This window comes from Rana temporaria, chromosome 7 (assembly GCF_905171775.1).
Source record: "Rana temporaria chromosome 7, aRanTem1.1, whole genome shotgun sequence".
In the NCBI taxonomy this organism is placed as follows: Eukaryota; Metazoa; Chordata; class Amphibia; order Anura; family Ranidae; genus Rana; species Rana temporaria.
Window position 1 is genome coordinate 187,934,893 of NC_053495.1, and position 17,023 is coordinate 187,951,915.

At 46.0% G+C, this 17,023-nt stretch overlaps 1 protein-coding gene across 2 annotated transcripts in view; it reads right to left on the minus strand.

Moving 5' to 3' along the window:
• Window positions 1-761: 761 nt before the first annotated feature.
• Window positions 762-17,023, minus strand: part of AK5 (adenylate kinase 5) — a 299,264-nt gene continuing 283,002 nt past the window's right edge. For both annotated transcript variants that reach the window (XM_040360665.1, XM_040360666.1), the window contains 2 exons: window positions 12,298-12,489; window positions 762-1,605 (listed from right to left, as the gene is read on the minus strand). In XM_040360665.1, coding sequence (XP_040216599.1) covers window positions 1,537-1,605; window positions 12,298-12,489 — 261 coding nt within the window. In that variant the 3' untranslated portion in view covers window positions 762-1,536. The remainder of the gene's footprint in view (window positions 1,606-12,297; window positions 12,490-17,023) is intronic.

The following is a 17,023-nucleotide window of genomic DNA, read 5'->3' on the forward strand; positions in this document are numbered from 1 at the left end:
TATTTTTTTTAATAAGAGAAATCTAAACGTGTATGACTAGCCTCAGAGGTTCATTAACAGATGAAATTTATTTATATCTTTTCAGGGGCTTAGTCATGAGTTGAATGTGTGGCACTGGTCTCTGATTGGTGAAAAGATATCTAGGCCATTAAAGGGGTTGTTGGGGTACAATTTTTTTTTCCGTTTACCTTAGTGCAGTCCTCCTTCACTTACCTCATCCTTCGATTTTGCTTTTAAATCTCCTTATTTCCTCTGAGAAATCCTCACTTCCTGTTCTTCTTTCTGTAACTAAAGCCTTGCATTACTGTGTGGAGTTACAGACAGAAGAACAGGAAGTGAGTATTTCTCAGAAGAAATAAGGACATTTTAAAAGCAAAATGGAAGCTCTGATACTTTTTGTTATTTACGGTGATTATTAGCTTATACGCTTCTCATGAGTGTGTTTGTTTCCATATGGTTGGGAGGCGTATGCTGAGGATCTGCCGCACGTCCCGCTCTCCCCGTAATGGCACTGGGAGCTGTGGGCTCCGGGGGCTCCCGGAGTCCTCATAGTACACAGCTAATAAGCTTATTACTTGTGTGGTATAACTGTTTTGATGTGAGCTTTTTTCATATGACATGCGGTCTTGCTGATCCTCGTGATTTCTGATTTTTGATTTTTGTTTTCTGATTTCTGATTTATGTTGATGTCTGCCAATTATTTTTTCTTTCTAATAAAAATATATTGAACAAAAAAAAAAGCAAAATGGAAGGATGAGGTAAGTGAAGGAGGACTGCACTAAGGTAAAGGAAGCTATTTAGGAAACAATAATTGTACCTTTACAACCCCTTTAACGTTTAAAAATGGAGTCAGCAAACACGATATCTATAACATTGGGGGGGGGGGGGTACCACCGGGCAAGCTATGTGTTTAAATGCAGCTCTATAACATATGAAACTATTTACTACAAAGAAGCAACCTCTGACGCAGGTAAGTTTTAGTCCCGATATACAGCTTTGTCATAATACTGCTTAGCAATCCGCCACCCATTGTAGGCGCAGTGATAACTACTAGGGTAAGGCTCTCCTGAGATGTTAAAAGGACCTACCCGGGGTTCAATCTGGGCAGATTTCACCTTAAGAACTGCACCCACCTGAAACACATCTTCAGGAGTTCATCATCTTTGGCCCACAGCTCTTCATAAAGCAGTAGTATACTTGAAATGATACTATAGAGTGGCAAAAACCTGCAAAGTAGTATCTGTGACCTTTGTACATGATACAGCAGCTCAGGCACACAATGACACCTTGGTTGCTGGGGAAGTCCCACCGTGGCTTGTCATACAGAGCAGTGCATGCTAGGACTTGTTCCTCAGCAGCTGGAGGTCCTCAAGGTGTCCAGGTCTGCTCTGTACTGCTGGGGTCGCTGCTCTGGTGTTACAGTTCAGACAGCATGCAGTAGTGTGACGAACATGGTGTCCCCGCTTTCACCGGTGGATATAATATACAACATGTACACATTTCCATCTTTTCAATGGCACCGCTCGAGGGATTTTCTCAGAAAATTGAGTCGACTGATGCGCTGAGTTGAAGGAAAACCTGTTCTGGAGACCCCTCTGCGTTGATCTGGAAATGAAAAAAAAAATAATGTTATATAAAGCTTACCCAACCTTTAAAAATCCATGCGAGAGTAATCCACTTAAAACGTTTTGTTTGATTATATTTTACCTTCCCTGGTTCCTACTTTCCCCCTCATCAACGTACTTATACGTTTTAAATTAAAACTTTCCATATTCATTACATACTTCATTTTAGACCCAGTGACATCATCGCTGGGTCTCTGCTTCTCTAGTCAATGAAGGCAGATCATGACTGGTGGGAGGGGCCAGCGGGGTGCTGTACATCACCCCCTGAAATAGTCATAACACCCCATCTCAGTATGCCTCATAAGAGTGTTTAGCACTGATTCAAGCTGTGGGCGGGCTCTTGGGAGGATTTATGCAAATATCAAAATGCCTTGAGGAGTAGTCATTCCTAGGCAGGCTTTATTTGCATGCAGACCATCCCGGGTAACACCCGCATGGAATGCAGACCACCCCGGGTAACACCCGCATGGAATGCAGACCACCCCGGGTAACACCAGCATGGAATGCAGACCACCCCGGGTAACACCAGCATGGAATGCAGACCACCCCGGGTAACACCAGCATGGAATGCAGACCACCCCGGGTAACACCCGCATGGAATGCAGACCACCCCGGGTTACACCCGCATGGAATGCAGACCACCTCGGGTAACACCCGCATGGAATGCAGACCACCTCGGGTAACACCCGCATGGAATGCTGAGCATCCCGGGTAACACCCGCATGGAATGCTGAGCATCCCGGGTAACACCCGCATGGAATGCTGAGCATCCCGGGTAACACCCACATGGAATGCTGAGCATCCCGGGTAACACCCGCATGGAATGCTGAGCATCCCGGGTAACACCCGCATGGAATGCTGAGCATCCCGGGTAACACCCGCATGGAATGCTGAGCATCCCGGGTAACACCCGCATGGAATGCTGAGCATCCCGGGTAACACCCGCATGGAATGCAGACCATCCCGGGTAACACCCGCATGGAATGCAGACCATCCCGGGTAACACCCGCATGGAATGCAGACCACCTCGGGTAACACCCGCATGGAATGCTGAGCATCCCGGGTAACACCCGCATGGAATGCTGAGCATCCCGGGTAACACCCGCATGGAATGCTGAGCATCCCGGGTAACACCCGCATGGAATGCTGAGCATCCCGGGTAACACCCGCATGGAATGCTGAGCATCCCGGGTAACACCCACATGGAATGCTGAGCATCCCGGGTAACACCCACATGGAATGCTGAGCATCCCGGGTAACACCCACATGGAATGCTGAGCATCCCGGGTAACACCCACATGGAATGCTGAGCATCCTGGGTAACACCCACATGGAATGCTGAGCATCCCGGGTAACACCCACATGGAATGCTGAGCATCCCGGGTAACACCCACATGGAATGCTGAGCATCCCGGGTAACACCCACATGGAATGCAGACCATCCCGGGTAACACCCGCATGGAATGCAGACCACCTCGGGTAACACCCGCATGGAATGCTGAGCATCCCGGGTAACACCCGCATGGAATGCTGAGCATCCCGGGTAACACCCGCATGGAATGCTGAGCATCCCGGGTAACACCCGCATGGAATGCTGAGCATCCCGGGTAACACCCGCATGGAATGCTGAGCATCCCGGGTAACACCCACATGGAATGCTGAGCATCCCGGGTAACACCCACATGGAATGCTGAGCATCCCGGGTAACACCCACATGGAATGCTGAGCATCCCGGGTAACACCCACATGGAATGCTGAGCATCCCGGGTAACACCCACATGGAATGCTGAGCATCCCGGGTAACACCCACATGGAATGCTGAGCATCCCGGGTAACACCCACATGGAATGCTGAGCATCCTGGGTAACACCCACATGGAATGCAGACCATCCCGGGTAACACCCACATGGAATGCTGAGCATCCCGGGTAACACCCACATGGAATGCTGAGCATCCCGGGTAACACCCACATGGAATGCTGAGCATCCCGGGTAACACCCACATGGAATGCTGAGCATCCCGGGTAACACCCACATGGAATGCTGAGCATCCCGGGTAACACCCACATGGAATGCTGAGCATCCTGGGTAACACCCACATGGAATGCAGACCATCCCGGGTAACACCCACATTGAATGTAGACCATCCTAGGTAACACCCACATGGAATGCTGAGCATCCAAGATTGAAAGAACTGAAATTCAATGAATGAAAGGGGCGGGCCAGAGGCAGTAAAGCTGGGGAGGAAAGGGTAAGCTAAAGCCAAACAACCTTCAAGCGGGAAATGAGGCAGCCTCTAGCTGACTTGTTGCAGCTGAGAAGCTCACAGTGTGCAGTAAATCCAGTACAGGAGAGGAGCTGGTACAACTGTGTAAGACTGAAGGGAAGGCTGGAGTTTCATATTAAAGCTAAACCTTGGGGCAGGAATGAAGTAATACCAGTGAATGCAGTTATCTGTGTACTAGAAATAATTAAATCAGTTTAAATGTAATTAGTACAAATATCTAAATATGAGCACTAGGAGCCAATCTGGTGCCCTGCATTCAAATCCAGACATGCTTAGTGGAGGACAGAGCAGGGAGAAGACTTCACCAGTCTGTTGCTGCTCATTTACTGTCCAGTCATTGGTAGTGGGGCAGGGAGGTAACCTAGCTGTGTTGCTTAACTACAGCATTTTGAAAAAGCTTCAAATGCACCACAACATTAGAAAAAACAAGTATGACCATTTTTTTTTCCAAAACACAGCACACCACAAGAGGGCGGTATGTGTAAAGTGTAAACAAAGTCCGCGATACAGATATGCTGCTCCTGAAGGTGGCTAGCCTCATGGAACAAAGATGGATGCTTCCAGCATCTTTAACCTCCAAATGGACCACTACAGGTATTCCCTGACTGGAACCACCCAATGGTACACCTGGGCCTTGCTGCCTTCTTCGGTTCCAGGTAACCACAACTAAGATACAAACAAAGGAAGAAGGCGCACCAGCCTAGTGCATTACTGTATGACTCATTTATTACAAGTTAAATGTACTCACAACAGAAGAAAGGCACAGGCTTGTCATGAACAAATGCAACCCAATGACAATCCATTAAGTAGAGCATAGCTAACGTGTTTCGAGGACAATGCCCTCTTTCTCAGAGCTCTAAGGAAGAGGGCATGGCCCTCAAAACACGTTACCTGTGCCCTACTCTATCTTATTTTGTGAGTATATTTCACTTTTAATATTTAATGAACGAGTCATACAGTGATGCACTAGGCTTTCTTTTTTTGTATCTTAGGACAGTATGTGTGTTGTAGTGCACTGCAGTACGTTGCACTATAATGTACAGTGCCAATGGGGTGCCATTCTCAATAAATGGCACCTCAGTACACAGAATATAGAGGTGTGTTGTGAATGGGCCCTAGGGCCAACGTTACAATTCCATCACAGCCACCATCTATTCCTGTCAGGTTTGTGTTATTGCTAAGATACAGGATTGACCCAGAGTATATGGAATGTTCTGTGTGCATTGAGTCAGCCTTGACTCATGGAATACAAGGGGTTCTCTGTACCCGCTGAGTCAGCCTTGACTCATGGAATACAAGGGGTTTTCTGTACCCGCTGAGTCAGCCTTGACTCATGGAATACAAGGGGTTTTCTGTACCCGCTGAGTCAGCCTTGACTCATGGAATACAAGGGGTATTCTGTACTCGCTGAGTCAGCTTTGACTCAGGGGAAGAAAAGGGATTTTCTGTGCTCACTGATCCAGCCTTGACACAAGGAATTTCTGTGCTCACTGAGCCAGCCTTGACCCAGGGAACACAAGGGATTTTCTATATGCATTGAACCAGCCTTGACCTAGAAAATACAGGGGATTTGCTTTGTGCACTTTTCAGTCAGCCTTGACACAGGGAACACAAGGGATTTTTTTCTGTGTGCACCGAGCCAGCTTTAACCCAGGGAATACAAGACGTGTTCTGTGCTCACTGAACCAACCTTGATCCAGGTAGTCCAAGGGTTTTTTGTGTGCACAGAGTCAGCCTTGACTCATGCAATACACAGGATTTTCTGTGCTCAAGGAGCCAGCTTTAAACCAGGGAATCCAAGACGGTTTCTGTGTGCACTGAGCCAACTTTAACCCAGGGAATCCAGGGATTTTCTGTGTGCACTGAGCCAGCCTTGTCCCAGGGAATGTGTGTGTGCACTGAGCCAATCTTAACCCAGGGAATCCAAGGTGGTTTCTGTGTGCACTGAGCCAACCTTAACCCAGGGAATCCAAGGATTTTCTGTGCTCACTGAGCCAGCTTTAAAATTGAAAAAAACACATGGAAAGGGCAGCACATAAAAAATATATCCAAGCATATACAAGACAATGTAAACAGCAACAGTGATACAGTTGTCTGAAATGCAGTGACCATAGCAACCATATTTCGGGTTTTGTTTGTTTGAAGCAGTCAATGAACACTGAGTGCTGATTGGCTGACAAGGGTAACCATTCACTTCCTGTCCCTCTCTATTCCACCGTTTGCAAAATGCTAAATTGTTAAAATGTAGGGCCAGATTTACATAGAATCCGCGGCGGCGTAGCGTAAGCCACTTACACTACGCCGCCGCAACTTACTGGAGCAAGTGCCGTATTCTCAAAGCACTTGCTCCGTAATTTGCGGCGGCGTAGTGTAAATGGCCCGGCGTAAGGCCGCTTAATTCAAAGGGGGCGGCTTGTATTTAAATTAAGCGCGCCCCCGCGCCGATCGAACTGCGCATGCGCCGGCCGAAAAAATAGCCCAGTGCGCATGCTCCAACTCACGTCGGAAAACATCAATGAAGCCGACGTGAGAGTCATTTCCGCAAATCCCTATTTGCGAACGACTTAGGAATATGACGTAAAAAATTCAAATTTTGTCGCGGGAATGAAGGCCATACTTAACATTGGCTGCGCCTCATAGAAGCAGGGGTAACTATATGCCGGGAAAACCCTTACGTTAACGGCGTAAAGTGACTGCTTCGGGCCCGTGTATGTTTGTGAATTGGCGTATCTCACGGATTTACATATTCTCGCCGTAAATCAGCGAGAACGCCCCCAGCGGCCATTTTAAAATTGCAGTTAAGATCCGATGGTGTAACACAGTTACACCTGTCGGATCTTAGGCATATCTATGCGTAACTGATTCTATGAATCAGGCGCATAGATACGACCGACGCAATTCTGAGATACGACGGTGTATCAGGAGATACACTGGGGTATCTCTATGTGAATCTGGCCCATAATGTCCCTGACAGCGCAGAGCGTTTTTTGCACCGTCCTCCTATAAGCTGCTCTTTGTGTGATGCGTTTACGGTACAACTGTCAGGCTGACAAACCAATCTGGGCAGATCACGTCCAGGTCCGCAGTGACCTTTTAGACTATAAAAATAGCGCAAAGGGCAGGGGACCACTGAACGTCTCATCAGGTTATATCTCCCTGTTGTGTCACCGGGAGAGATCAGGACAGACCCTCTATACTGCTTTTCTACACACAGGCCAAATGACCATTACTGTGAATAAATATGATATTCTGATAACTGTATATGATTAATATTTGTAGTAATAGTGTCAGTATAAGAATTCCTTTTTTATTTGTCATCATATTATACGTATTTCTCCAGATTTATATGGAGACCAAGTTAAGGTAATAGAAGCAGGCCATTAGGAAAAACAAGACGCAAAATATATCTTTTTAAAGTAAAAGTTAACAGCAGAGGAAAATAAATGAAAAAGCAATACTCATCTTCAATCTGGAGTTGCCCCTTTCTGTTGCTGGGTATCCCTAGTTTTCTGGGCTTAATGACAGCCAATGTGATTCACCCCATTTTTTGTGTGTCCAGGCTGTCATGGACACACCCCCTGGAGGGGATGGGGGGTGGGCATCATTGCGTAACCAGGACTTATGCCGCGTACACACAACCGTTTTTAATGTCATGGAAAAAAACAACGTTTTTCTCAAGGTGATTCTTGTCAAGCCTGCCTTGCCTACACACGACCGTGGAAAAAAAATGCTTGAGCAAAGTGCGGTGACGTACAACACATACGACGGCACTATAAAGGGGAAGTTCCATTTGAACGGCGACATTTTTGCAAATTTTTCTTCTCATAACTTGCTTCTGAGCATGCATGTTTTTTTCTCCATCGTTAAAGCGTACACACGACTGTTTTTAATGACGAGAAAAACGACGACGTGAAAAAACTACGAGAAAAAATAGAGCAGGTTCTAAATTTTTAATGGCCATTTTTCTCGTTGAGCATGCGTCCAATTGATTCAGAGCATGTGTGTTTTTTTTTTGCGTCGGAATTGCATACAGACGATTGGGATTTCCGACAAGAACTTTCCCCGTCGTAAAAATTGAGAACCAGCTCTCAATTTTTTTGCTGGCAGAAATTCCGACAGAAAAAATCAGATGGAGCCTACACACGGTCAGAATATCCGACCAAAAGCTCACATCGGACTTTTCTTGTCGGAATTTCCAACCGTGTGTACGCGGCATTAGTAATTTTATAGCAAAAAGTTTTTAACTTGTAAACACCAAATCTCAGAAAGAGGCACAGTCCTTAACCACTTCCCGACGGCCGTACGACTATTGACGGCCGCGGGGTGGTTCTACATCTCTGGGGCGCCGTCAATTGACGTCCGCTCCCGAGCGCGCAGCGGGGAACTTCTGTGCAGCCAATCACAGATCACCGTGAACGGCCAATCGGAGTGGCCGTTTCCTAGGCGATCTGTGCGGCCAATGAGAGATGATCTCATATGTTTACATATGAGATCATCTCTCATTCCCGGCTCTCGCAGACAGCGGTGCTGTCAGGGGAGAGAGGAGACGGATCTGTGTCTCTTGTACATAGGGACACAGATCGGTCACCTCCCCCCCAGTCACCCCCCCTTCCCCCACAGTTAGAACACTAATTAGGGTACACATTTAACCCCTTCCTCACCCCCTAGTGTTAACCCCTTCAATGCCAGTCACATTTATACAGTAATTAGTGCATATTTATAGCACTGATTGCAGTATAAATGTGAATGGTATAAATGTGAATGGTGCCAAAAATGTGTAAAGTGTCCGATGTGTCCACCATAATGTCGCAGTCACAATAAAAAACGCAGATCGCCGCCATTTCTAGTAAAAAAAATAATAATAAAAAATAATAATTCTGTCCCTTATTTTGTAGGCGCTATAACTTTTGCGCAAACCAGTCGCTTATTGCGATTTTTTTTTTTTTTTTTTACTAAAAATATGTAGAATACGTATCGGCCTAGACTGAGGATAAAAAATGTTTTTTTTTTTAAAAAAAATAGCTATTTATTACAGCAACAAGTAAAAATGTATTTTAATTTTATCAAAATTGTCGCTCTATTTTTGTTTATAGCGCAAAAAATAAAAACCGCAGAGGTGATCAAATACCACCAAAAGAAAGCTCTATTTGCGGGAAAAAAAGGACGTCAATTTAGTTTGGGAGCCACGTCGCACGACCGCGCAATTGTCAGTTAAAGCGACGCAGTGCCGAATCGCAAAAAGTCCTCTGGGCAGGAAGGGGGTTTAAGTGCCCAGTAAGGAAGTGGTTAAAGTGGAGGTTCCCCCTAAAAAAAAATTCTAACAATACATTGAGAAGACTGATTACACTGCGGGTATGCTGTTTTTTTTTTTTTCTTTTTCGTACATACCTCGTTATCGCCGTTTCATCCCTCGGCTTCCGGTTATGATTCTTTCGGGTCTGGGCGTTCCTAGTTGATTTACGTTCCTCCGACCGGCACATACTGCGCGTCACGACTTTCCGACAGAAGTCAAACGTCATTGCGCAGGCGCCGTATAGAGTCGGCTCTATACGGCGCCTGCACATCGACGTTCGGCTTCTTTCGGAAAGTCGTGACGTCAAGTATGCGTCGGTCGGAGGAACGTAAATCAACTAGGAACGCCCAGACCCGAAAGAATCATAACCGGAAGCCGAGGGATGAAACGGCGATAACGAGGTATGTACGAAAAAAAAAAAAAAAACAGCATACCCGCAGTGTAATCAGTCTTCTCAATGTATTGTTAGAATTTTTTTTTAGGGGGAACCTCCACTTTAAGTGGTTAAGATAAGCTGATACCCAATAAGCATTTATTCCTTTAGGTAGTTTTGACTTTTTCCTGATTTTAGCTTTAAGACATTTTTTTTTTAAATACACCCCATGCAGCAGAAGGGCCCTCTTCCTTTGGCCTCTGAACCGTAGTATCAGGAACAGCCTATTCTACCTTATTGAATTGGTCGTGTTCAGGGTCTGGAGGCAAGGGAATATTCCTATCGTTATTTCTCTCCAAAGCAGACCTAAAAACGAGGCCCCATAATAAGCACCATGCCAGAGTCAGCACCCCACATCTCTAACCTGCAGGTGTGCAACCTAAAAACAAATTTGTTTGATTGGCCAAATGCCCGACAAACACCTGGCAGATGGATGGGCATGAAGGATTAAGAATTTGTTAAACGCAGAACACAATTGCCTCTGGCTTCAGTTTATCTTGGCAGCGGATTCACTCAGCTTTCCAAATAACAGAGGGTTTTACGGGTTCGCAAACGACAAGCGCTAATTACAGAGTTGCTATTTTGCCAGTCCATTGTATGGCTCACCTGAGGCTCTCTCTAGCATTGACACTGTTGAGACTAATGAAAGTTGACGTTTCCTCAATCTACAAAAGTATCACATTGTTAAACCCGAACACTGGCCACAAAAACATATTTTAATATAGCCCTCAATACCCACAGACAATAAAAAAAATATATATTTGTGTTCACCAAATGCATTGGCAAGCTCAGATATTACCTTGTAAACGCAACAGTGACACCCTCACTTGTCTGTACATAGCCTGTACACAGGGGGCCATATTCTCCTAGATTTCCCGCGGGCGGCGCGTAAGCCATTTACACTCCGCCGCCCCAACCTACAGGAGCAAGTGCTGTATTCCCCAAACACTTGCTCCGTAGTTTGGGGCGGCGGAGTGTAAATGGCCCGGCGCAGCCACGCGTATCTCCAAGGGGGCGGCTTCTATTTAAATTAAGCGCCCCCCCGATTCTAACGAACTGCGCATGCGCCGGGCTTAAAATAGCCCAGTGCGCATGCTCCAGTTCTCGATGGAAAACGTCAATGACGCCGACGTCTGCGTCATTGACGTTAAGTCGTATTCAAGAACGACTTAGGGAAACGACGTAGCCGATGGAAAAACACGACGCGGACCCGACGCCATACTTAACATGGCCTACGTGGGACTTGCGTAAACTTACCCCTCATATAGCAGGGGTAAGTTTTCGCTTACGCAAACGACGTTAGCGACGGTTACGTGACGCAAATTTGTTCGGGAATCGGCGTATCAGGCTCATTTGCATAAACAAATGAGACCTGAACGTAAACGCCATCTAGCGGCGGGCGGAGTAATTACATTTAAGATCCGACAGTGTAAGTGACTTACACATGGCGGATCCTAAGTGTATCTATGCGAAAATGATTCTAAGAATCAGTCGCATAGATACACGGGCCAAAAAAGAGAGATACGATGGAGTATCCTGAGATACTCCATCGTATCCTTACTCAGAATATGGCGCAGGGTCACCAGGCCCTACCCACTACACGTTGCCTACAGAAAACTACAGGAGGAAGGCGGAGACCAGACCAGTCACCCTGCACAAGGAGAGGGAGCAGCAGTGACCGGTCTTTATTACAGACAATATTTAGAAGATTTTTGAAGGTGTATAGCTAGCTGGACAAAAAATAATGTTGACCATTGTATGCTTATAATTAAGGGTCAGCTTCATCAAAAACAAGATATTTCAGATTTGTGTGGTGGGTGCCAAGTGGTATGACTTGATGTGATCTTATATCTTTTGGGAACTTCAGCAGTACAATGCATCCCAGTGGAATTCCCATGCAAAGCAGAATAATGGTCTCACCTACCCCTATTGAATTCATAATGTGGAAAAATCTTTTACCTAGGGAGTGCCTGACAAGCAAAGCAGGTAAACAGAGCAGGCCTGAGGGGCCCTCGGGGTGGCAGGGGCCCCGGACACTGGGCTGGAGGGTGGGTCCTATCATCTGTGACGGGGACATACACACCTGTGTGCTGCCAATGGCACAGGGAGACCACCTTGCGTGTGTTTACACTGGGGGACTACAGGTCCCAGCATGCACCTCTCTTGCAGCCCGTGATAGGACTAGAAGCTCCAGCATGCCGTGCTCCTCTATTGCAGCCTGTGATAGAACTACAAGTCCCAGCATGAATGCTTTGCACTTTCATTGTAGCCTAGGTTACTGGGTGGCTGGGCTAGAACTACAAGTCCCAGCATGCTCTGCACCTCTCTTGCAGCCTGTGATAAAACTACAAGTCCCAGGATGCTCTGCACCTCTCTTGCAGTCTCTAAAAGAACTACAAGTCCCATTGTGCTCTGCAGGGCGGATCAAGTAAATTGTCATTGGAGAGGATTGGTCGTGTCTGATAACTACAAATCGGATACCCATCTGTTTAGATTCACAGATCCACTGTAACAGAGCAAAATTGTGTGCGGTAATCCATGATAACCAAATAAAATTCAGCTTCCAGCATCTTGGTGTTGGCATACTAAACAAAAAACATTTTCTAATTGCTGACTTTGGGTTACAGCGTACACGGCGATATAGATAGCAGTCTTATTACCTTACATAGAAGAGACTTTGATTCATAGTAGGCCAATATGGGCTCGGCCACCTGGTAGAACATCCGAAGCCTCCTCTGAATGGTTTCTGTGCTGATGTCACTCCGATGGCCAACCTTATTCCTGCCAACAAGCCGTGTCGTCATAGTTTCAGCAGAACAGTCCAGGTACAGCACAACGTCTGGTCTTCCAAGCTGCCAACATGGTGATAAGAAGGCCATCATACAAGTTTAAAAATTAAAAAAGCATGGTTATCCATTTTTCACAGTATTGTATTGTATGTTATAACAGATACATCCATATCTTTAGACAAAGACAATCAGTGGTGGATATATTGTACCTTGGGCTGTTCTTACTTCATGAGCCCCCCAACCAGGGTCATACATAAGGGTCAATGTACACAGACATTTGCTTCTGAAATGGGTTGACGATGCATTTCTGCAGGATTTGTAATGCAGTGTTTAGATTTTGATTTGGATGTAGAAGTCTACTCTCTTTAAATTACAGCTATCATGTGGATAGAACTAGGAAAGTACAAATGTAGGGGGGATATCTTTTGCGTGGCTCAATAATTTTAAAGGTGCAATGAGTTTTCTTCTAAAGCCATAGTTTCCTTAATGTGGACTCCACCTGGTAGAACATCTAAAGCAGTGGTTCTCAACCTTCTAGTGGCGTGACCCCTTGATAAAATTTCCCAAGTTGTGGGGACCCCAACAGTAAAATTATTTTCATAGCGTGGGTTAAAGCACCCAAGGCAAGACAAGTAATTTGCGCCCCTAACCCGCCGACATTTAGCGCTCCCTGATTGCCTTCCACTCATACAGTATTAAAACCCCTTATAGTACATTTTAGGGTGTACCACTCTTTCTCTTTGCTCTCCTTTCTTCCCCTTTCATCTCTCTCTATTGGATAGAGAGAGATGAAAGGGGAAGAAAGGAGAGCAAAGAGAAAGAGTGGTACATCCTAAAATGTACTATAAGGGGTTTTAATACTGTATGAGTGGAAGGATAGAGTCTATCCTAATTCCTTGTTTTTTTCTCCATCCCTCCCTCTAACTGTCTTTCTTGCTCTCTTTTTTTCCTTTCTCTCCCTTTTTCTTTGTTCCTCCACTTCTTATTATCTCCCTTCCTGGGAGAACAGTGCAGGCCTCAGGAACAGCCCAGGATTTGGTGACCCCTGGCAAATCATCATTTAACCCCCGGGGGGGGGGGGCCCGACCCCCAGGTTGAGACCCACTGATCTAAAGTCTTCTATACCTGAAGAATAAAATTAAATGTTTCTAAAAGCTTGCACTTCAAAATATATTGCTAGTCACAGGAAAGTTATCACCTTCATTTTTACTTCTATGACTAACACATTACAACACCTTACTAGTAGTAGATCATATCAAATTGATGCTTCAGGGTACAGGTAGTGTGCATACATTTTGTGTATGATTTTTGATCATCTTAAAGGAAACCTCTGTTTTAAAGCAATACAAATAATGCAATAGCTGCTCTAAAAGTTAAAGAGAAGGGAGTACCAGATTTTAACATTCTAGAAACCTTTTATTGTTACATTTCTTTAGAGATTCGAACAACTGCCCCCTTTATCAGGGTTTACCTTTCTGTCTGGAGCAGTGGTGGTGCATCCATAAGGGTGCACGGGCACCGCCCCCTCTCTCCAGCCACCCTCTCTATGACCAATGAATAGATTCATGCCTAGCCTGCCACTGCCACACCCTATTCAAGCGCCCGGCCCCTTTTTGGGCACCGGGCGCCTGAATTACATTGGGGGGGGGGGGTTTGAAGCACCTGATTAGAGCCAAAGGCTTTAACAGGCATCAAAAAAGGTGACCTGCGAGTGCCATGCTTGGTGCTGGCAGTTCACCCAGGTGTGTTAGAACAGTAAATTAATAATTGCTTTCCTAACACTGAACCGCCTCTCCACCAATCAGGTGCTCAGGTCGGTAAGGCCGCGTACACACGATTGGTTAGACCGATGAGAACGGTCCAAACTGATCGTGTGTGGGCGCCATCGGTTATTTATCCATCGGTTAAAAAAAGCCAACTTGTTTTAAAATCCACGCATGCTCAGAATCAAGTTGACGCATGCATGGAAGCATTGAACTTCGTTTTTTTCAGCACGTCGTTGTGTTTTACGTCACCACGTTCTGACCCGATCGGTTTTTGGAACGATGGTGTGTACGCACATCAGACCGTCAGGCCACCTCATCGGTTTGGATCGACCGTGTGTACGCGGCCTTACTGTCACATTGGATGTGCTCTCAACCAAACTGTCAAACCATCCAATGGCTGGTGTCATAACTTATCACTTGTGCAGCATAATGGCAGTTGAAAATTAAACAGAGGCCAAGATGGCAACTTCCTTGGCTGAAAACAATAGGAGGGTTTAGTTCCACTTTAAACATAAATCACTAAGTAAATACTTTATATCTCATGTTTTTCGATGTGGTCACATGACTGTAAAGCTCCATTTCCTTTGGATATTGTGTTGCTGACCTCTTTCCCCTGCACACAACACCTGAAGCACTAGACGCTGTTGGATGATGTCATACCTACTGGATTTATCATGCCTTTTTGTAAAGCTCTGCCTCCTGTCATTATTTTAGACAGATACTAGTAGGTGCCATTGAAAACAGGACTACTTTTCGGAAGTAATAACAGAATGATAGTGGAAATCCACCAAAAGCGACATAGATGGCAAATAAAACCTGACAAAGATTCTAACCTTTCCCCTCTCTATTCAAATGAAAGTACCGTATTTATCGGTGTATAACATGCACTTTTTTCCCCTTAAAATCAAGCGAAAATCGCGGGTGCGTTTTAATGTGCCGAACAGCTGCCTCGGAGGGGAAGGAGGTAACGAGCACCGCCAAAATAGACAGAGCCAAGTGTACTGTGTACTCGGCTCCGCTCACAGTCACGCCCAGTCCTACCTTATAGCATGTACGTCCCGCCATAGGACCGGTGTTATGTCCATCATAGGAGTGGGGCCAAGGGGCGGGACTGCGAGACAAGCCGAGAGGAGCCGGATTACACAGGACATCCGGCTCTGTTTATCTCGGCGGCGCTCGTTCCCTCCTCGGCAGGCAGATGGGCACTGGTAATGCTGTAATTTGGGAAAGGCTGCAGATGGACACACTTTTGCGGAAAGGCTGCAAATGGACACTGATAAGGCTGCATTGATGGGCATTTAAAACTTAATTTTCTTAAACTTCCCTCCTAAAAGTTTTTTCCTTAAAGCGGATGTGCCAGTATAAAAAAATATTAAAAGCCAGCAGCTACAAATACTGCAGCTGCTGACTTTTAATATTAGGACACTTACCTGTCCTGGAGTCCAGCGCCGTCAGCAGCAGAGGACGAGCGATCGCTCGTCTCTCTGCTGCTCCCCCCGCCATCCTCAGTGAGGGAACCAGGAAGTGAAGCGCTCCGGCTTCACTACCCGGTTCCCTACGGCGCATGTGCGAGTTGCGCTGCGCCCACCGATTGGCTCACACGCTGTGTGCTGGGAGCCGAGTGTTCCCAGCACACAACGGGCGACAGACGGGAAGTCAGAAAAACCCGTCTTTTGCCCGTAGCGTGTGGCCGGAAGTGGGTGCAAATACCAGTCTTTAGACAGGTATCTGCACCCCCCTCCCCCTGAAAGGTGTCAAATGTGACACCGGAGGGGGGGCGGGTGCCTATCAGCGTGAGTTCCACTTTAGGGTGGAGTTCCACTTTAAACTTCCCTCCTAAACTTGGGGTGCGTGTTATACGCCGATAAATACGGTAAATAAATATTTTGACTGGAGCCGTATTTTAAATTCTGTATGTTTTCTAGGAAGGAATAAACAATGGCTGGTTCCAACCAAGTGCAGCAGCAGAGATAATCTCAACAGGATTCAAGCTAATCCATCCAAGATGTTGCAGGCTTCCCGGGGCTCCTCATGTGTGAAAGGCACATCTCCAAGTCCTCAGTGATTATGGTGTGTGTGATCAACTGCAGGTGGAACAAAACCCGCCTATTCCTCTGTGAAAGACATTTCCCGTTTCATTTGGCTGGCAAGCTAACTGGAACATGAAGCTTATGCTGCTTGTGTACAAGTCGTGACTACAATGGCCTGTCGGAACAAAGCAAATCAAGAGACGCAACACAAGACAAATAGAGTTTGATTAAAGGTCACCGAGTCTCTACAGAAGATTCGTCGCCCACCAGTAATGCTGTCTGCTCTGTTTATTCTTCGTACATCCTCTGCGAATTATGTTCATGTACAGAAAAAGTCATACTCTTTTTATATTTGAATTTTAAGGGGGGCCTCTCACCGGGGGGCACACCCGACAAAAAAGGGCCTTTTTGTTGTTAATTAGGATTTTTTTTTTTTATCTTAACAGCTTTCTTTACCTTAATGCAGTTCTTTTTTCATGTCCTCATTGTTCGTTTTTGCTCTCAAGTTGCTGTAATTCTTCTCTGATCTTCACACTTCCTGGTTGTCTGTTTCCTGATAACCACAGTACTGGGAGCTTTCTCTCTGTGGTCACTAATCAAGGAGGTGTGATTACTGTGGGGTAGATTCACGTAGATGCGCGTAACTTTGTGCGGGAGTAACGTATCCTATTTACGTTACGCCTCCGCAACTTTTACAGGCAAGTGCCGTATTCTCAAAAGAAAGTTGCGGCGGCGTAGCGTAAATAGGTCGGCGTAAGCCCGCCTAATTCAAATTGTGAAGAGGTGGGCGTGTGTTATTTA